Source organism: Ochotona princeps, chromosome 26, assembly GCF_030435755.1.
Source record: "Ochotona princeps isolate mOchPri1 chromosome 26, mOchPri1.hap1, whole genome shotgun sequence".
Lineage (NCBI taxonomy): Eukaryota > Metazoa > Chordata > Mammalia > Lagomorpha > Ochotonidae > Ochotona > Ochotona princeps.
The window spans coordinates 20,012,896-20,033,903 of NC_080857.1; the positions used below are offsets into that span (position 1 = coordinate 20,012,896).

Below are 21,008 nucleotides of genomic sequence, written 5' to 3' on the forward strand. Positions count from 1 at the left end.
GCAGCACCAGGCCTGGCAGGGGATGTTCCCCTTAGGGTGGGCAGAGAGGTCCTTTTCTGCTGCCCTTCCTCTCCCTGTCTGAATCTGGAGTCTTCTCCTTCCTGCTTTTCTTTCTCCCTTTCTGCAGATGAAATCACTGTGTGTGCATGCTATCTATGCACACTTACACACAGATGTATCTGAATCAAGCAGGGGAGGGAGGCTTGGAAGGGCAGGACTCCCCGAGAAGCCACTCGGAAGCATCGTGCTGGGACTCTGCAGATGTAGCCTTGGTGACCAGCCGCAGGAGGACCAGGGTGGCCCGCAAAGCATCAGATTCAGGTTCAAGACTGCACTGAGGGATGGACTTGGTATAGCAGTCAACACCCAGTTTGAGATCCCTGCATCCCAGATGGCCTACTTCGTTCCTCCCCTGCTCCATATTCCTGCTTGCTGCAAATGCACACCTTGGAGGCAGTAGGTGACAAGGCTGTTCTAACGGGAACCCTGCCACTCCTGCGGGAGGACTCTGCCACTCCTGCGGGAGGACTCTGCCACTCCTGCGGGAGACTGATGGAGTTTGCCACTTCTGACTTCTCTCTCAAAACAAAACAATGCTTCCTCAGTTTTTCTTTTCTTTTCTTTTTTCCTTCCTTCCTTCCTTCACTCCTTTTTAAAAATATTCATCTATTTTTATTTGAAAACCAGAGTTACAGAGAGAGAAGGAAAGGCAAAAAGACAGATATCTTCCATCTCCTGGTTCACTCCCCAGATGGCCGCAATGGCCCAGTCCCAGCTTACACAAGGAGTGTGGGAGTTCTTCTGGATCTCTCATATGATTGTAGAGGCCAAGGAGTTAGGCCATCCTCTGATGCGTGCCCCAGGGTACATTAGCAGGGAGGTGGATCTGAAGTGGAATAGCTGGGACTTGAACCAGTATCCATATGGGATGCCAACACTGCCACAGTACAGCCCCCTTCGGGTTTCCTTCCTTCCTTCTTTCTTTTTAACCTACTCTTCTCAGTGGAAATATGTTATAGATAATATTTTCAAGGTTATCATAGATCAGTATGAAAAAGCTATATAGATTTGAATTCGATCTCATCCATCCGTCCACTTAGGAACAGTATATGGAATCCTATTTGCGAGATACCAGCATGCCTAAGACTTGGCCTTGTCCTTGAGGAATTCACAGCCATGGACAAGGGTGCATAATACAGCAGGTATAGAATTAGGAAAGAGCCTAGAGTTCAAGGTCATGGTGTGCTCCCTGTGCCTCAGAGCAGAGGTGCTCCAAAAGCAGCATCCATGTCAGCAGGGACCTTATGGAAATGCAGATTCTCAGGCCTCGCCTGCCCTCCCGAAACAGATGCCAGCTGTGAGGACTAAAACTTCCAGTTTTGAAAAGTTTTGTCTTTTTTAGAAAACAGACAAACCCCCCCCCCCAAAAAAAACACTTGAGGACCATGACCTTAGACTTTATTGAGGAAGCGACATCCAAATTAGACATTAGAAGATGAAGAGAAGTGTCTGGGCAGGCTGGGGGCTTGCCAGGTGGAGGAAATGGTATGTTAGAGGCAGAGGAGTACACAGTTGCAGGGTACATTCAGGCAGTGCTGCTGGGTTCAGGTGGGGTGGAGGAAGGCCAGCAGTGTGGCAGGGACCACAGTTGGAAGCATCTCCTATGCCGTGCTGTGTTTTCTTGATCCTGTGTCAGCTATTAGTAGAATACAAGAACAAGCAATTTATAAAAACTTGCAGTTTGATTCATATTGGTTGTTCTATGGTATAGCACTTTACTTGAATAGCCTAAAAGGAAAATGTAGATAAAATGTACTTGGGACTCCTAAGAGCAAAGTGTATGTGTGTGTGGTTTAATATGGGTTTGTAAAGTTGATTTCAAGGGTCAGCTTCAGGTCCCTGGTGTTGAAGGTGGGCTGTCGTGGGACCCTGGATATCTCATTCCTCGCTGTAGTGGTGCTTGCTGGGTCCCTAGGAAGAGGTTAGTTTTTCTAGCTCTGTTGTGAGAACAAAAGGCCGCAGCCCCGGTGTGCTTTTGGAGGGCACGCTGTGCTCTGCAGAACTGGAGGGGGAGAGCCAGAATTGATGAAGGATAATATCTGCTGATTAGATAATCTGAAAATTAGTCTGATAATGTGCAAATTATCCCACAGCAGCCTATGATGTCATTGCCACAGTGATGGGCGAGATCTAGCAGATGTCAGCCTTCGGCCGTCTCCCGTCCTCTAACCACAGGCCCGGGCTGTGTCTCATAGCACGCTGGAGCGTAGAGTGAAAATGATCTGGAAATGTGCTTTAAAAACAAGGATCATTCTGAAACAGGTGCCTACCAAGACACAAAGCCCACACAGCTAGCTACATACCCAGTGTCCACACAGGAAACGCAACCTGAGTGTTGGCAGGGGGGTGGGAGGGGGAGGAAAGTGTAGATCCAGGGCTCTTTTGGGGAACGTAAGCTGCTTCTCGTTGCCTAAAGAGTGAGTCTGGAAAATAGCAGTAGATACTCTTTTTTGCGTATTTATTTTTATTTCCTTGAAAGGCTGAGACAGAGAGAGAGCGATATGTCTCATTTGCTGGTTGACTCCCTAAATGTCTACAGCAGCTGGAGCTGGGTCAGGCCAAAGCAAGGGGCCTGGAACTCAGTACAGGTCTGTTGTATGAGTGGCAGAGTCCCATCCCACACAATGGAGCTCTCGTTGCTGTCTCCCAGGGTATGCATGAGCTGAAGCTGGGATCAGAAGTGTAGCTGGGACTCCAACTCAAGGATTCCAGTGTGGGATGTGGGCTTCCCAGATAGCAAGCACCTCAACTACTATGCCCAATGCCCACCCTGTGACAGGTATCCTTTAAATTGGTTATTATACAGCTCAGCAGTTTGTAGATTATAAAGCCAAGAACCTGAGGGGTTACTCTGGCCCTTGAGGTATGTGGCATCTTCAGGAAGTTCATGGAAAATATACGTTAGGAAAACTATGTGTGATTTCCAATCTTTTTTTTTTTTTGCACCAGAATAAACTAATTTTAGTTCTATTTTCCAAGAAATATCCTTGCACTGCAGTGCTTAGAGTTGGTTTTCCTGCCCCATGGCCCATCTGTACTTTCACTTGGTGATTTGGACAATGGCTTCAGAAAGGGAAGCCATTTGATGAGAAAATGTGGGTGTTGGGCCCCAGGCCTGCATGTCGCCAGGCTTGCATCCCGTCTCTGTCCCCTTTGGACCACCATGAGAGCCCATCTGTCACCACAGGTGGTTTATGTGAAGAGGGACTCCAGTGGAGGCAGTGTGGTGGGGTTTTATCTCTCACTATGAAACTAACTGCCTATTCGGGCTTGCTGGCCTGCATCACGACTGTCAGCCTGGCTTGGCCTGGCCTTGGCACATCCTTTGCTAAAGCTGAGATCTGAGGCTCTGGTCCCTGCATGCAGGCTAAGCATAAGCATTCACTTAATGCTTACTGCCCTTGTGCCCAGTTGAGAGGACTGAGTGTAACTGGTTCCCTCAAGAAATATGATGTGATGAACAGAACTTCTGGTAATTAATGAGAGGGATGCTTTTATAAAGCCCAGGGAGAGAGGCTATGGTATAGAACCCTGCTAAGTGTGGCTTCCCTTGCTTTCTTGGCTGTTGCCCCAGTTTTGGGTATTACTGTGTTTCTTGGCTTTCTCTGAAGTTCCTTTGTTTCTTTCACATATTGGGAACCATTGCCTAGAATGTTTGCTATTAAAGAGTTCCATGTGTGAAGCAACAACAGTGACAGCAATACAGGAGCAGTCACTGTGCCCAGCATGTTCTTAGCATGCTACCTTTGCCCCACTCATTCATCACAATAACTCTATAAGGTTGGTGCCACATGCCCTAGATCACACCATGGCACATGAAGACCAAGTGAGGGGATCCTGCACATAGGGCATCTGTCTGACTTCACCAGTCCTAAGACTTATTTATTTTTATTGGAAAAGCAGATTTGCATAGAGAAGGAGAGATAGAATGAAAGAACTTCCATCTGCTGGTTCACTCCCAAATGGTTGCAATGACCAGAGCTGAACTGATCAGGAGCCAGGAGTTTTGAACCATCCTCTGCTGCTTTCCCATGCCATAAGCAGGGAGCTGAATTGGAAGTGGAGCAGGCAGGACATGAACTGGCACCCATATGGGATACTGGTGCTAGCCGGCAGATGAGCCTGTTGAGCCACAGCACTAGCCCATCATAATCTACATTAGAGAAAGCTTACTTATTTAAGACCCTTGCCTTCCCCTATGCTTTATTAAAAAATTAAAGTTATCTTGCATGTAGGAGAGGAGAGGAAGATGAACACCTACGACGGTGGAGCTCCCAGGCCATGAAGCATGTGATAGTACCCGCACCTCCCAGACAAGGAAGCCCAGACTCGCTGAGGCTGAGTCACTCATCCTGAATCACACAGTCAGCACGGGAAGCTGTGGTGGGTGGGAATGGGGCTGAGTGGGACACACACAGGTATGCCACCAAGCTGAAACTCCAGAGCATGACTGTCGGTCCCAGGCTTGGATCTTGATTATGATCTACTAATGTGCCTGACTTTTCACCTGCAGGCTGATTGTCTAGTGCATCTTCAGGACACTGAAGAGAGGAACGCAGTGACAGGCTCTGCGTTCATCAGCCTGGGATGCCAGAATGCAATTCCAAAGGCCGGTGGCTTGGGCAGTAGGGGTGCTTTTCTCATAGGACTGGACACTCAGAGTCCATAAGGTCCAGGTACCAGCAGGGCCGGTGCCTGGCAAGGGCTGACAGTCACCTGCAGGATGTCTTCAGTAGTTGGGCAGGTGGCAGGGGGCACTCTGGTGTCTCCTAGCGGGGCTGATCTCATGATGAGGACCCTACCACCATGGCATCTCTAACCTGATGACCTCTCAAAGATCTCATTCCAAACCCCAGCACACTGGCCTTCAGCACAGGAACTTTGAGGACACAGGGACAGGGGCAGTCCGTGACTAACATATCTTACTCTTCAATCCTCCATATCTGACCTCAGCCATGGCCGGTGGTCTAGGGCTTGTGCCTCCTTGCATCACAAATTCTAGTTGAGACTTTGATTGGTAAATGAATGCTATTCTAGGAAAAAAAATATATATATACATATATATTAAATCACACACCACTCTACAAGATAGTTTTTCTGCCCTTATGTTATGCCTCAGTCTTTCCTGGCATCTCCAACTTTATCTGAATTTACTTTTTGAGATAAAATAATGCTTGTGCCTGAGGCAAAAATCCTGACTTACCCTTCTTCACTCTTTGTTTTCCTTCAGCCCAAGACCAACCCCCCCACCCCTGCCATTCCCTCTGTCTCTTGGACACCAGTGGCTTTCTGCCTGGGTCTCTGCAACTTGCACATTGATTTCTCCCAGCTTCTAGTCTCCCTGTTTTAGCCTTTTCTCCATTGCAAAGCCACAATGATCTTAAATTGTGGGTTTTTTCTTTTTTAAACCCATCCAATGTTTTCTTATAATAGCCATTTTCCATGAACTTTTTGACAATCCGTTGTATTTATGGATTCCAGATTTTTTTTGGCACCCAGGTGAGTGTTTTAGTTCCAGTTTTGCATGGTCTTTGAGAAATGCTCACTTATAAAGTCAATTGGATCACATTTGTGCTCACAACCCTTTTGCTTCATTGATGTGTGAGCCATAGTCCTAAGCGGATGAGCCTGCGCTTTCGCTTCTCACGGCCTTTTGGGCAGCCTAGACATACCTTGGAGCTGGACGAGCAGTTTGTCTAGGTTTGCCCAGTTGTAGCTCTGACAGTCCCTTGCTCTGGGCTCAGACACCCTGGGATGCTTGGCTGTCCTCCTGGGGAGCTTGTGAGATTTGTGGGCTCTCAGGCCCTACCCCATCCTAAGAGGAATTTTAATGCCACCCCCTAAGTGACTTGCACAGCAGCATCAGGGAGCCCCAGTGTGTGTGGCCCTGTGTGCATTGGTTCTGGAACCTTTCTGCTTGATCGCCGTCAGGTGCCTGGTTCCATGTGCTTATATTAGGGTGTGCCAGCCAGGGGCCACACGCTGCCTAAGTTCACTGCTGAGTCAGCTACTTGCCTGTGGCCTCAGCCACAGGGTCATCCTGCCCTCCAACTCTCCCCTGTGTACATGTGAATGTCAGTGGGCATCCAGCTTGTAAGCTGTGAGGAAAATTAAATAAGTCAGTTTGTACAGAACACAGGGTGAACAGGAAATCCATGTCAGGTGGGTGGGCCTGTCAGACGTGGCGTTGGAGCTGTGACTCTCAAGCTCTGTGGTTCCTTTAAAACCCAGCTTGCTGTTTCGGACCCAGGAGATCTGACGGGGCTCTGAAGCCTGCATTTTGAAGTGATTTCTCAGATGAAACACTGCTTCCGCTAAATCCAAGACTGATGGTCAAGTAATGCCCCCCCCCCTTTTTTAAAGATTTATTTATTTATTTGAAAAAGTGAGAGAAAGAGCTCTTCCATACACTGGTTCCTTTCTCCAAATGGCTACACTAGCCAGGGCTAGACCAGAGCAAAGCCAGGTGCCTGTAACTCCATCTGTATCTTCTGTATGGGTGGCAGGAATTCAGGTCCTTGGTCTCCACTTCTGTTGCCTTCTCAGCAGCATTTGTGGAGAGTTGGTCTGAAACAGAGCAACTGGGGCTTGAAACAGCACTTGTATGGGAGGATGCCAGCATCACAAGTGGCAAGTTGACCCACTGTGCCACGAGGCCAAGCCTCTGCTGGATTGTGATGCTTGCGGTTCAGCTTATCCTGACAGCTTCCAGAGCACAACAGCATAGTAGTTAAAGTCCTCACCTTGAACGCGCCAGAATCCCAAATGGGCGCCGGTTCTAATCCTGGCAGCTCCACTTCCCATCCAGCTCCCTGCCTGTGGCCTGGGAAAGCAGTTGAGGACGGCCCAATGCTTTGGAGACCCTGCACCCCTATGGGAGACCAGGAAGAAGCTCCTGGCTCCTGGGTTCAGGTTGGCATAGCACCGGCTGTTGCGGTCACTTGGAGAGTGAGTCATCAGACAGAAGATCTTCCTCTCTGTCTCTCCTCCTCTCTGTATATCTGACTTTCCAATAAAATAAAAATAAAAATAAATTGTTTCATTAAAAAAAATAGATGCATGGAAGGGGTACTGCACTGCCCAAGGAGGACTCAGTGCTCTGAAGCCAGCTCATCTGGCAGGCCTTTTTTTTTTTTTTTTAAAACAAAATTAGTTATGTATTGAATATATTTGAAAAGTGATGGCAAGTCTCCCTTCAGCTGGTTCACCTGCAGTTGCCCATTGTCAGCGGGGCCGAGGCCAAAGCTGTGTCTGCCACATGGGTGTCGGGCACCCAGTCACTTAAGGTATCACTGTTGTCTCCCAGGATGGGCCTTAGCAGGAAGCTGGAGTCAGAAGCTGGAGCCGGGACTTGAACCCAGGCACTCAGAAAAGGGATGTGGTCATCCCAAGCTTCACATCTTCACTGCTAGGCACCCACACCTGCTTGAATGTGGGATGTTTTGATTCCTTTCATTGCAATTTACTGAGGAACACCAAGGAAGAGACTTCCTGCGGGGTCCCCCATGGTTTCTCATCCCTACTGTCGCTGTCCTCCATAGTCGGGACTGGTACTGGCAGCACCTTCAGGTGGCCGTTGTGCACTCAGGCAATGGTGCTCACTCGGCTGTTTAGGTTTTAGCCTCTTTGCTGGGAGATTTTCTTTTTTGGTGAGTTCCGCCCGCCCCTGCCACCAAATAAAGCCCTCTGTGAAAGAATTGCCTGTCCTTTCATGAAGTATTTATTGTCAGCTCTGTGTCAGTCACCATGCAGGTGCCAGGGATGCCGAGATGAAAGACGTGGCTCCCGCCCTCAGGGAGCTCACGACTAACAGGGACAGGGACGCGCACACAAATGTGAAACAATGATGAAAGGCCAAGCTCCTTGGGGTTTAGGGAAACTTCGCTTTTCCATCGCTTCTTTCACCCACCCTGTTATATACCTAAAAGAGGCTTGACGATGCGCACGCATGGGCATTCTCTTGCCTCTGGATGGGCCTGCGCACACGGCCTGGGCTGTGGGGACCCTCCACGCTGTGTGCCATTAACTGTTTCATCACTTTCCCTCCCAGCTCATCCCCATTGCTTCTTGTCTTTTATGATGCCAAATGTGCCGATTTATCTGCCTCACCTGTAAACTCGCAGATTTATTAAAGCCATCCTCAGCTGCCTTGAATCTAGGGTCCTGGAATCTGTCTGAATTACACCCTGCCCTCTACCCCTTTCTCCTTACCTTCCATCTGTTACATCCCCGTGCTAGGGGCCAAATGGCCCCAGGAGGAGCAAGTTTCTGTCTTGGAGGACATTTGATGGCACTGATGTCAGGTGATGGGCGAACCCTGGTGTCCATTTTCCTGCTGGATCCCTGGTTTCCCCACCTGCCCACAAATGGAGAACTGGGGAGATGCCATCGTGGTCTTCCTCCTGGGACTCTAAGGCGAGGCCTGATGGCTGTGAAATAACCACAAAGAGCTGGCCCGAGTGGATCCCGGCATGTTTATTCCCTGGATTCTGTGGGATTTATTTTTTCATCAGTTCTAGGGGTATGGGGGGAGTGCTAAGCAGAAGTGTCAGGGCTTGCAGATAATTTATGTGAGTAAACACGCAAGGAGAAAGGCGAGTGAGAGCGTGAGAATTAGGGGCACTTATCTGGGCTTTGATGCCTGGTTTGCCCTCTAGCCCAGTCTTCCCCACAGTCCTGATCACAGGGTTCTAACCCTCCCCCGGCTAGCTCACAGTGGGCTGGCTCCCATCTCTTCCCAGCTGCACCTGCCTACCCGCCTCTCCTACGGCCCTCATTAAGGCTGGGGAGAAGGTAACTGGTGGCCTCCAGCTGAGGCCTGCGCACTGCATCTTTCTCCCCCGCCCCCTCCTGTCCATCCCCATCCTGGCCCAGCTAGTTGTGGCCAGCCTGGGGCTGCCTTTTTCCTCTTCCCCTTTTTCTTCCCTGGGCCTTCTGAAGATGCGCTCTGCACAGCCAAGTGGCACCAGGCTAGCATGCTTTACACTTGAGAGATGAAGTAATAACAGGTGGCAAGAGCGGAGGCTGCTGGAGCCCAGGATTCCGGTTGCCATGGAAACATGTCAGACCTGTGGAGGGACCCGGGAACTGTCAGCCGTGGAGGGTGGCGGGGAGGAACCAGCGAGAGGGACGAGGAGAGGAGCATCTCTTCCCGGAGGGCTCTGCTCACTGCCCCCAAATTCCCCAAGAGGTGGATACCCCAACCTAGCAGGTCCCCTGAAAAACAGTAGCTGAACTGGGGCCAGAGCCACAACTGGGCAGTGGGCACTCAGCCTCTGAGCATCCCAGACCCTGGCAGGTGGTCTGAGCGTATGCTCAGGATGTGAGGCCATGCTGTGTATGTGTGTGTGCATGTGTGTGCGCCAAGGGGGAGCTAAAACTTCTGGCCTGCTTCCTGTTTTGCTAGGACGCTTGGGATGCAGCTCTGGTCTCAGCAGAACCTGAAAAGCTCTCGCTGGCGGCCAGGCTGTTGCCACTGCTCAAGTGATGGGTTGGGCACAGCACGCAGCAAGAGATCCAACCACCCGGGGGAAGGACAGCTTTGTCTGGGTGGTCATTATAAGAGGAGGTGTAGGGTTCTGTCTGCTGTAGACATGAGGCCCGATTTAACTCAGAACTCTTGCAGGTGCACTAAACTGTTTTTGGAAGGCCAGCTCTCTTGTGAGGCTGGCGATGAGTGTGGTGGTGGGGCTACTTGTGTTTTGGCTCTTGATATTCCTGGCTTCCATTTCTTCGAAGCTCCCTCCCACCTTCTGGTATTGTTTTTCCTTGCCTTTCTTCCATGAACTTTGTCCCTGATTTCCAGTCTTGTTTTCTGTGGAGCTTTTTAGACTTACCTCCCTCAGGTGAATTCCTAAACTCCTAAGGCTCACTTGTATCTATGTGATTGCAGCCTGTGAGCGTTACTAATCAACTGGGATAGTTATTATTGCATCATTGCTAATGCAGCTACCAAGATATCATTCCAGTCTGCCTTCCCTGTCGTCCATCCCCTTCCATACTACAGGACTCTGTTTTCCATAAACTGAAGCCTAATCTCTATTGAAGTCCCACTTGTGAGGTCTGGGCAAACTTCCTATTTATAGTGAAAAACCACTGTTATAGTGATCTCATAAACCGTGCCAGGAAATGCCTCACAGCCGGGTCAGGCCATAGGTCCAGCCAAGCCATGGGGCGAACTTTATTTCATGAACCTCTGGAATTCTCCTGAGCCACGTTTTCCCGGAGTGTGTGACAATAAACAGGATCACTAGGGATGGATCACTGTTGGGGGGGGGACATTAAGTTCAGAGGGAATTTGCACTGTGATCAGGCCGACCTCAGTCATTCTTTATCACTTTGGACTTTGTAAACAATACATTGGGTGAATCAGGTTATCTCCAAAGAGATTTATGAAGCATGTTGCACACTAGGTATGACCAGAAAGTGTTTGCTTCTGGATTTTCCTGTAGGCAGAGCAGTTTGATTAGAGTCAGACTCCATAGGGACACAGACAGACCTGGCGTGAATCCTGTCTTCTCAGTCTTACCAAATGGGGCCTGGTAAGTGAACACCTAGTCTTGCGGATTTCTGTTATCTCATCTGTCACATAGTCATGGCTTCACGTAGTTTTTGTAAGAATCATTGAGCTAGCATGTGGAAGAGCATGCAGCAGAAGCCTCACTGGTTTAGCGGCATGATGCGTATCAGCTGCCTTCTCCTTTTGAGGAGCAGTTGGACGAAAGGGAGGCAGAGTCCCCCTTCCCAAGAGGCAGTGAACTTGCAGTCTCACCTTTCCTGGTGTGATTCTGGGCAGTTGTGTCTAGCCGATCGTGGAGGGTTGCAAGGTTGTTCTTCCAGCCGTGCTGAGCCTGCGGTTTGCCCACCCATGTGTCCCCTAGTATGTGGCCATGACGCCCAACACGATGACTGAGTCATTCACTGGGGCACTGGCCCAGCTCTCAGAGGAGTCAAGAAATAACCTTAGGTTGGACAATGACATTCAGATAACTTTGTCACAGATCAAGCATGCCCGGTGTTTTGTCCTTCCCAGAAGGGGGTCCTAGGGGTGTCTCCAACATCTGCTGTTTATATCCCTGCCATCCCTCCTTTCTAAGCCACCATTGTTGGTAATCACTTCTGGTGTGCGAGGTGTGTAGGTGTTCCCACAGTAAGTGTGACATACCATACTGCATGACTTTAAGGTGTGAATCATTTCAGACGAGGAGATGAACCACGTGTACACGTGTACAAACGGTCTTCAGCAAGTTCATGGGAAATGCACTTAATGAACCAGCTACAAATGGCTTTCAAACATTTTTTTCTGGGACCATAGTAAGTTTCCAATTGCACTTTTTCCATGAACTTTTTGAAGTCCCTGATATAAATGAGAGAACCTGACACAGAAGCTATTCTGAGTCCCAATATAACATCAACAGCAATTTGCAATGACTGTGATGATATTATACCAGCTCCAACTTCGGACCAGAAATGGTCTCCCCAAGAAACTGTTCAACCCATCTGGACAATAAGTAGCTGGACTCCATGCTTGGTATATGTTTGCAAGGAAAGAATCTTGATTGAATTTGAACTGTAATGCTGCATCAAGGTGGAGGAATCCACCAGGGGAGAGGGGAGGGGAGGGGTGGGGGGATTCCCAGAGCCTATGAAACTGTCACATAATGCAAAATATTAATAAAAATAAAAAAAGAAGCTATTCTGAGTGCATCCCATGCCACTCTCCCAGGCTGTAAGGGTGCTTTAAGCTCACAGTCAGAGGAAAGCAGGAACTGAAGGAAAAAAAAAAAAAAAAACCAGATGATTTCTCTGAACATAAAGCCTAGCTCTTCCCTGTCACATTCTGTGTAAGTGGGCCATTGCTAGACTAAAAATATACCCCATACCCCAAAGCTGTACACACCAGAGCCACAAGTGGGAATTTAGCACCTCCTTCACCCCATGGGAGAGATACTTCGTGTGGTCAGCAAGTGATCCAAATCTACGTGGGGACCCATGCTGACTCAGTCTTCTCAGAACCACTCCTGCAGTTGAGTTAAATTTGCCCTATTGTTTGTTTGTTTGTTTTTAATAGAATCAGTTACTCCATCAGTGCCTTCTTTGCTTTACTGGATCATTTCTGATCATAAAGACTCCTAGTAGTATCAGAATCCCTGGTTCAATTGGGCGTCCTTGGTGGTGAATACTACAAAGAATGATGTGTTTACTTGTTCACCCTCATCTATCACAAAGGATCCAGTATTTGGAGAAAAATCAGATGGCTTAAGACTTTTTTTGAATGGGGCGGGGAGGAGGGTGTAGGTCTCTTAGATTATATGGAGTCCTAGAGTAAATGTGGCCCCTGAGTGCTGTTGTGGGAGATATAGGAGTATATGGGGTTCTTCCTGCATAAAAGGCAATGTAGTTTTGGTTTCCATCAGCCCCTAACTTTAATATACTCCACATCATCTTTGTTTTCTCTCCATGTATCTCTTGATGGGGGAAACCCTGAGTTTGGCTTGCTTCATGGGTGTAATTTGATTTTCTTAGGAGAGTTCTAAGAATAGCCAAAATGGCAATCGAGGGAGACAGAAGAATGAGACACTGGCATGTTTGGATTCGAGTAATGGAACTTGTATTTGCAAAGTAAAATTTTTGCACAAGGTTTTTGGAGATTTTTTGAAAAACCATTGCATACACTGTGCGGGTGTCTTCGAGATGTATTGGCTGATGAGAATCCCAACCACAGCAGACCCCCAGAGGGGGCCAGCTCTGCTGTTCCCCCCCACTCCACCCCCAACAGCTGACACTTTTCGTGCAGAGAATTGTCTGCCTCCCGGAAGATGGGGATCAATGACTTAGAAACTGATTAAGCAGTCCAAATAGCAACTGATAAATGGGTTAACCCTCTCCGATACAATCCTGCCCGCCTTTGTCTTCTGCCTTGCACCAGGTAAAGCTTCTGTTCCTGGAGGCAAAGTAGCAGAGGCATGGAGAAAGTGGAGGCCAGAGGGAATCATATTAAAGTGTGTGAATCCATTTATCACCTACTGTCTGGATGGGATTTCTGCTCACATATCTGCTTCCTTTTACAGCTTTGTACCCTACGGGACCCTGATTGACGTTAGCCAGTGAGGAAGGAAAGATAGCGACACTGGGTGTGGCAAATAGGAAAGCACCCCAGTGGTTAAAGCTGATGCCCTAAACAGACTTTTATTCTCTGTGGCAACAAGGGGTGTGCAACGTGACAAACACATGCCCATACTAGAGAGAAAGAAGAGGAAATTGGAGGCATTTCTCCCCAAGCCGAAAACCTGTCCAAAGCTTTCTTGCCAGCCCCTAGAAACAGAATGATTTTGGTGCTCAAGGACATGTGCTGTTCTTATAAAGCTTTGTTGTCAGGGTCACTGTCAAAGCCTCTGTTGAGGGCTTGCAACAGGGGTGGGTTGTGAAGGTGCTTTAGTCATGACGGTCTTAAGTTCAAAGATATGCTGCTAGTGGTCTAGTAGCTCACCGTTTCGATGCACCTCCGGCATAAGGCTGAGCTGCCTTATAAACCTGTGTCCAGTTCTGATCCTAGTTGCTTGGGGTCTGCAGGCTAACTTGTCCTGGATGTTTTCTGTGTTAGACTTCAGGGAACTGAGGCAGAGCAAGATCAGATACCTGTGTACCTACCAAGATGTTCCTCAGAGTCCACAACGGCATCTCCAAGTGTCCTTCCTGGCAATGACCACCCATTGGCACTTCTTTGTTTTCCTTTTCAGGGGCAGGAAGAATATCTCCCAAACAAGAACATCTTTCTCAAGAGCAAGGTGCAGGCACTGACCGCATTCGCGCCCTCTAGTCACTCCAGTGTTTGTGGTTGCGTCTGATGTTGGGGGCTTTTGCCCTGGGGGTTGGCTCAGGGTTGAGAATTCATGGGGGCTTCTGGGTGGTATGTTCATCCAGAGATACTGATTGGAGATATAATACAGAAATGGGAAATGTCACAAATTAAATTTGGGCTGACTTGTAGGCATTAGTATCATTGAACCCAAAAGGATTGAAAGGAAAACCTAGTCCCATGTAGTCAACTTGGTTGGTTGGAACAAAACCTTGGCTTCTGAATCTCCAACTCTTTCTGGAGCAGATTCCTCCACCCTGTGGGCAGAGAAGAGGAGGGGGCAGTTGAAACGCATCTCAGCCTAAAATTGGGATTTTTCTTTTGTGTCCCCACAGCCCAGAAGGGTCCAGATGGGACAGTCATTCCCAACAACTACTGTGACTTCTGCTTGGGGGGTTCTAACATGAACAAGAAGAGTGGGCGGCCCGAAGAGCTGGTGTCCTGTGCAGACTGTGGACGCTCCGGTGAGTCTGGCCCCTTCCTGCATCATGTGTCCAATGCCTAAGATCCATCGCATTTGGATTCCTCTACCATCTTGTGAGGCTGGTGGCGGGGGTGGAGAGTGACTGCGAAGGTGATGATGGTGATGCTTAGGAGCAGAGAAGGCTCGTCAGGTCATTTTGAGATGTTTCTTCTTTGAGTCTTAAGAATCCAAAGTTTGACCCTGGATTCAGGGAAATGAACAAGGGGATAATTTTTGCTTGTGTCTGGTCTTCCCAGGAGGTGGATATTTCTTTGTGTTATTGCGGGTGACAGCAAATTAGGATGGGAACACCCAGAGAAAACGGACATTATGCTGTGTGTATTACACGGTGCACAAGTAACAGAAGGGGAATGTATTCATGGAAATAGTAGGAGAGTGCACTCACAGCATGTGGGAACATGAGTATTAACAGAGCAGCCACATCTTGAGCTGTGGGTGTCAGCTCCTTGGCTGCTGGGACACTGTGTAACTGCCCATTCATCCCATGTTCTCATGTGGAATAGGCAAGAGACCCTGGCAGATGAAGGAGGCAAAAGAGCAGGCATTCCCTAAGACTAACCTAGAATTCACACACACACACACACACACACACACACACATTTTTTTTCATTTTCAAACTGTCCAAAGACCAAAATAACAAAAAAGGAATTTGTGTTCTTACTCCTTCATTCTTAAAATGATTTCAGGGCATCAGGTTGTGTTCAAGCTGTTGTTTTGTTTTTCAGTTCTAACAAGACCATTACTTTTGGGTGATCAAAGTTGGGACGACCTGCTTTTCCTTACCATGTCTTAACTAGGCTGAAGCCAAAGTGAGGAAGGACAGAGAAGTGGAGGCCCTCCTTTGGTCTCAGGCCCTACTGACCAGTGGGTGGAGCACGGTTCCACTGGGTGGTTGTTTCACCAGCTTTCTACCCACTGTCTTTCCCACTCCGAGGCCCACGTGGAGGACTGAGGTGACCCCCTCCTTGTCCTTGCTGTGACAGCTCGTTTCTTACATAGCTTCACTCCTGTTGTGTTTTGATGTTAGGGTTGTTGAGGACTCGAGGCTGACCTGAGGAGTGAATCAGCCACTGGGAAAGGGCTGTACTCTCCAGTGCTCTAAAGACGCTTGACACTAAACATTCCAGAAGCCTGACAGAGCAGCCCACATGTGCAATTCTGTCAGTTCATTTACTGTCCAAAGGTGATGCCCAGCATTGAACTTTTACCTCTGCTGGTGCTAGCTTGGAAGATAGGGCTGTTATGAGAATGGACTCTGGTTTTTAGAAGGAAAATTTAAAAAATAATAATAAACGAATCTCCTGACTGTCAGAAGCAAGTTCCCATGGTAAAGATTCTCCAGGCTGGGTAGCGTGGCCTGCTGTAATTTTGGGGTGGTCTAGAGATGGCCGTGTGCCAGTTCTCCTTGCAAGCTGCTGTCATTCTCCCTCTTTCTTTCCTATTTTAAGATGGGGTATGTGACTCTGGCTCAGGGGGCAACTCAAGTGGGAAGCTGGGTTTTAATGTTATTGTTTTTTTTTTTGTTTGTGTGTCTCTTTTTCCTGTGCCAAGCCTCTCTTTTCACATCCTTCAGCTCAGCTTTTTTCCCCAAGTTCTGTCTGTCCTGTGGCTCAGGGAAGGGGGGTTCCATCTTAAACCAGCCTAGACACTCTCATTGCATTTGCCAAGGATGACTTTTGCTGGATCGTGTAGTCCAGGTCTGACTCTGAAGTTCCTGAAATAGTAGACACTTTGGGAATAAACAGGTGGCATCAGCCCGTGGGTGTGCTTGCTGAGGTACGTGGGCAAACACTTGTGTGGAGCTCTCTAGGGTCCCTCCAGAGCAGAGCCGGGAGCTGGAGCAAGCCGCCTTTCTTTCACGTCTACCCCACTACTTGTGTTTCCTGGGAGAACAGAAGATTCCGGAAATCAGCACCATAAGTGGAGCGCTATTAGCTGTTGCGGTGGGGACTATGCTGGGGCCCATTTAGAATATCATAATGTTGAGTTTTAGATTTCAGTATATTAGATTTTATTAGGTTTCTTAATCCTTATCTGTCACCTTCTGAGTTTTCTGAATTAAATTTGACAACTGAACTTTCAGGAGTAACTAAGCACATTTAGTAACTGGAGTGTGTGTCTGTATGTGTGTATGCATGTGCGCGTGTGCTATGTGTATGTGTACGCACATGTGTGCACATGTGGGTACAGGGGGCAGGAACCTCCTCCCACGGTTAAAGATAACGAGATGCTCTTTTACTACCCACCACTTATCAGATTTTCCAACTTCTTTTCACTTTCAGTGCAAATGAACTGCATGGTGTCAGGGCAGAACTGAAAGGTTTCCGAAAGAATGGGATTAGAAGCGGGTAAACCTAGAAATAAAATGGATGGGGGCTTAACCACCTTGACTGGGTGATCTGACAGTAATACTTTTGCAAAGCTAACTGTCAAAGTGAAGGACAACATTGTTCAAAGCAACACCAACCAAGAACACCTAAGCAGTACCCACCTGTCTTTCCAATGAAAATAAATCTTTTTAAAAAATGGAAAAATAAATGGCTAAGGAAAACCCTTTTTGGGGACGGGGCTGAGGGAGTGAGCGAGCTTGTGTGTAGACACGTGCACACCCTGTAGAAGCAAGCTCATGGCTGACTCTCTTGCTGTCGGGGGCTGCGGACACATGTGTGATGGGAAAGACGGTATCTTTTCCAGGAGGCAGGGAATAAATCCTCTCCCTGAAAGTGTTTGCTTTGTCCCCATGGCCAGGTGATATCCCCGGCTCATTCCTTTTTGGTGTGACAGTGGTTGGATTATCTTGCTATTAATAACACTGTAATAACGTAATGAGAATATTAATGATGCTGTCTGTTGCTTAACCCATGTGCTGATATATTCATCATACATGTCAGCTCATTTGGGAGGAGAAGGCAGGAAGGAGAAGGAGGCAGCGGCCGCAGCACGCAGCACGGAGGACTTATTCGGTTCCACGTCAGAAAGTGACACGTCAACTTTCCACGGCTTTGATGAGGACGATTTGGAAGAGCCTCGCCCCTGCCGAGGACGGCGCAGTGGCCGGGGTTCGCCCCCAGCAGATAAAAAGGGCAGCTGCTGAACCCGCACAACAGACTCTCTGGGCGATCCGCCACCCCTCCCCCTGACTCTGGTCATCGTTTTGGTTCCAATGCCTATATTTTTTAATGAAAGACAACTTAGGTTTGCCCTTGGTCCTTGCTTTTTCCTCTCAACTTCCACGTGTCCCTTCCTCCCTGCCATCCTTCTCTTTTTTGGGTACGTACAACAGAAGCACAAACTACTGAAACAAAACAAAACCACGGGAAAGAGCAGGATGAGGGTTCTTCCAAGAGATGGCATTGCGATGTGCTATTGATTTCCTATAGAAGTAGACCGTTGGTTGGATTATTCTCTTTTTTGGGGGAGGGGCAGGGGATCTTTTTGACCTGAGCAGAGTTGATGTTCTCAGTTTTTGTATTTATTGGCAAAATGAAGAGAAGAGGGAACACTGGGTTTGAAAAAAGAACCAATTACATTAAAAATATTATTTATATGTGCTAGTTGTGTTAGGATCAGACTTTTTTTTTTTTTTTTTTTGAGAGACAGCGATGGGAAATCAGAGAAATGGCAATAAGAGCCTATTTAGAAGTGAGCCACTGGGGAGTTCAGTGGCAGGCTTTTGCACCTGCTGTGCCCCATCTAGTTGGTGACTCCCCACGGCAGACCTTCCCCCACCTTCCCCCATTTCTCCTTCCTGACCTTTCCATCTTCCTCTCTGCTTGGAGAAAATGTCAACAGTTCCAGAGAGGGCCAGGGCCGCCTGTGTGTGGCCTTCCTCCAGCCCCCTGGAGGGCCCTGCGCAGAGCAACTACCCCCTACCCCTGCACGGCTGCTCCTCCACTGCCATCAGCCCAGCTGCTGCCGTGCTGGGGCTGGGTTCACCTGACCTTCCTCCTGGCGAAGAACAGCTTCCACGTTGCAGGAATGGAAACCCAAGCAGAAAGTCACAGGCTCGGCACTGACGAAGCCTCTTGTGGGAGAAAGACTGGAATGGCACAGTCTGTGTCCCCTCCCCTTGCCCTGGTTTCAAAGCAAAATACACACCCACTGGATGCTCAAGTCTCCTGTATTTCTTCGTTCTTTTCTGTGTTCCTCTGTAGTGCCTGCCAGGCACTTTGTTTTGTGTTTCCAGCAGCACTTCCTGAAGTTAACCAAAGCAAACACTTGCTCAAGGCCCTCAGAGAAGACCACCCCAACTCGTTGCTGCCAGTCTCGGAGTGCGAACACCTGCAAGGTCCTAAGCAAAAGGTATGTCTTGGCTGGCCTGTCTGACAAAGAGGGCAAAATCATCACAGTTTTGTTGTGTTCTCAAGTTTTCTTTCTTTGTTTTCCTTCAACATTGGTTTGTCATAGTTCTTTTGGGTTCTCACCTCCCCCCGTTCTCAGTGTGGGATTGGCTACCCAAGGGGAGGGTCTTGCTCACAACCCTCCCTGGCCAGTGTGTGCATGTGTGCCCATGTGGGTCGAGGCTTGGGTGTGTGGGCTGACGCTTGCTTGACGGGAAGGGGCTCTGTGCAGAAGGGTGGCCTCCTGGCTTCAACTGCAAGACAAAGTGGCTGTGGAAGTGCTTGGCTGATTCTGCCTCCTGTGGCTAAATCTGGAAATGGGATTCCAGGGATCTGAGTTTGGAGCTGGCCGCTGGGCTTGGGCAGTGATAAGGACTGCATGTTCTAGGGTGGGATTTCTTGATCCAGGTAATGAGGGACATGAATCCAAATTCAAGATGCTCTCGATTTAGACACAGCACCCCACAGGGCTCTTTCAAAGGTTCTGAGTGCATACTCGATGTGCCTGAAGTTCCTGGCCCCTGTGAGAATACAGGCTCAGAGATGGGGGCAGTGTCATTTAGTTTGCCTGGGGAGATCCAAGTGGCTGCCCAGGGAGCAGGTGGTTTGCAAATGTCTGGGAAAATGCTTGGACGTTCCAAACTCTATCAACCCCTGAGAGTTAGAACTGTCTTGGTCACAACACAACCCAACCCAAGCAAAGCCCGGGACAAGTCAAGAAACCCACACATGGACCCTGTGTGCTTCTCCAGCAGCCTGGTTTAGCCAAGGGCTTCCCTTTTCTCTTGCTTGAGATGGGTAGGTGTTCAGTTAGAAGTTCATTCTTAATTTCCAGACTAAAAAATCACAATCCCTCCCAATCTGGGCATGTTGTACCTTGGATTAGGTAGAATGTGGTCCTGTTCCCAGGAAGCACGGCATTGACCTTCAGTGTAGTAATATTCCTGTGTGTGCTCACGCGTGAATAGGCCCAACAAGTGGGTCTCAGCAGGCTTCTGCTCCAGGCTCACAGCCTGCTCTTGTTATCACTTTTCTGCACCTTGTGCCTTTGACTCAGATATTGGCATCCTAACCTTAGGACTTGTTGCCACTAACAATATAGGAGTTTCTGTGTTCATCAAAGTGTCACGTGAGATATGTCTCGGTTCTTGGAGTCTTACAGTTCTCAATAGCAGCTTGGCTTTGAATTTGAGTTTTTTTAATCACATAGTTACAATGAATTATAAAAGTCCACCTAATTTAAGAAACTAGCTTGGATTTCTAATGGGGAACTAACAGTTAAGAACTACCCAACAAAGCAAAACTCCAAGAAAATATTTATCTGAACATGGGTATTGATTATCAAATTAATTTTGTTTGTATGTATTGATCTTTGCTTTCTCTGGATGGGACTTGTAGATATCTCCACCTCCTCATCTGTTACAGCCAGTGATGGTGTCACTCAGCACTGCCTGAACATCTTACCTGACTGGTAGTGTCTTTAAACAGACTGGGAATTTGTGTTCCTTTAAAAAAAGAAGAAGATCTAGAAGACGCTTTTAAGATGGTCAGTTCAAATCTTTTACCTTTTAGTTGAGAAAAGTCAACCAAGAGCAACGGAGTCAATTTTGAGAGAATGGAATGGGAGGTAGATGTCTTTAAAACTAGAATAGGCGGCGCCAAGACAAGGCGTGAGAGGAGAGAAGGGAGCTGGCTGTCCTGGGGATTCCATCCGCTTCAATAGTTTATGTCATGTCTTTGTCTCCCTTTGGCTAGGTAACAGTGGTCAGACATTTAAGTGCCAGCCGTCTGCTCTGGGCGCCTACCTGGAAATGTTTTATTTGACCTTTGTGACTCTCCCCTTGAGATAGACTCATGTACTTCTCTGCAGTTAGTACCCAGAGAAGCAGAACTATAATAATTAGATGAAGAAATGTACAAATGCTTAGGAGACAGGTTTTAATCTCTGGCCACCTGACTCCCAGAGAACCTGTGCTATATACACACTAGTACATAGCCTATGTGTTTATCTTGCGTTTTTTCAGTTCCAGTGAAAGAAAAAGGATATTTGCAAGGAGTATAACTTCAGAGGGCAGTCACTGGATACTGTAAAGGGGAATTCTGCTTAAGATTCTGCACAGAATATTATAGATAATTTGTCTTCTAAACCATCTTTCTAAGATATTTCCTGCCCACGTGCCCCCTACCTTCTGGGGCATAGTGAGCTCTTGTTTTGTGACCTCAGGAATTGCAGTGAGCAGTCAACACACCTGCTGCCTTCTTCTTC

At 48.1% G+C, this 21,008-nt stretch overlaps 1 protein-coding gene across 7 annotated transcripts in view; it reads left to right on the forward strand.

Moving 5' to 3' along the window:
* Positions 1-21,008, forward strand: part of DPF3 (double PHD fingers 3) — a 266,601-nt gene that overhangs the window by 199,647 nt on the left and 45,946 nt on the right. For 4 of the 7 annotated variants that reach the window (XM_058655619.1, XM_058655618.1, XM_058655617.1 and 1 more), the window contains exons 8-9: positions 13,800-13,847; positions 14,254-14,382. In XM_058655619.1, the coding sequence (XP_058511602.1) occupies positions 13,800-13,847; positions 14,254-14,382 (177 nt within the window). Of the gene's footprint in view, positions 1-13,799; positions 13,848-14,253; positions 14,383-17,293; positions 18,516-21,008 lie in introns of those variants that run through there. The other 3 variants (XM_058655621.1, XM_004584426.3, XM_004584425.4) reach the window with 3 other exon arrangements.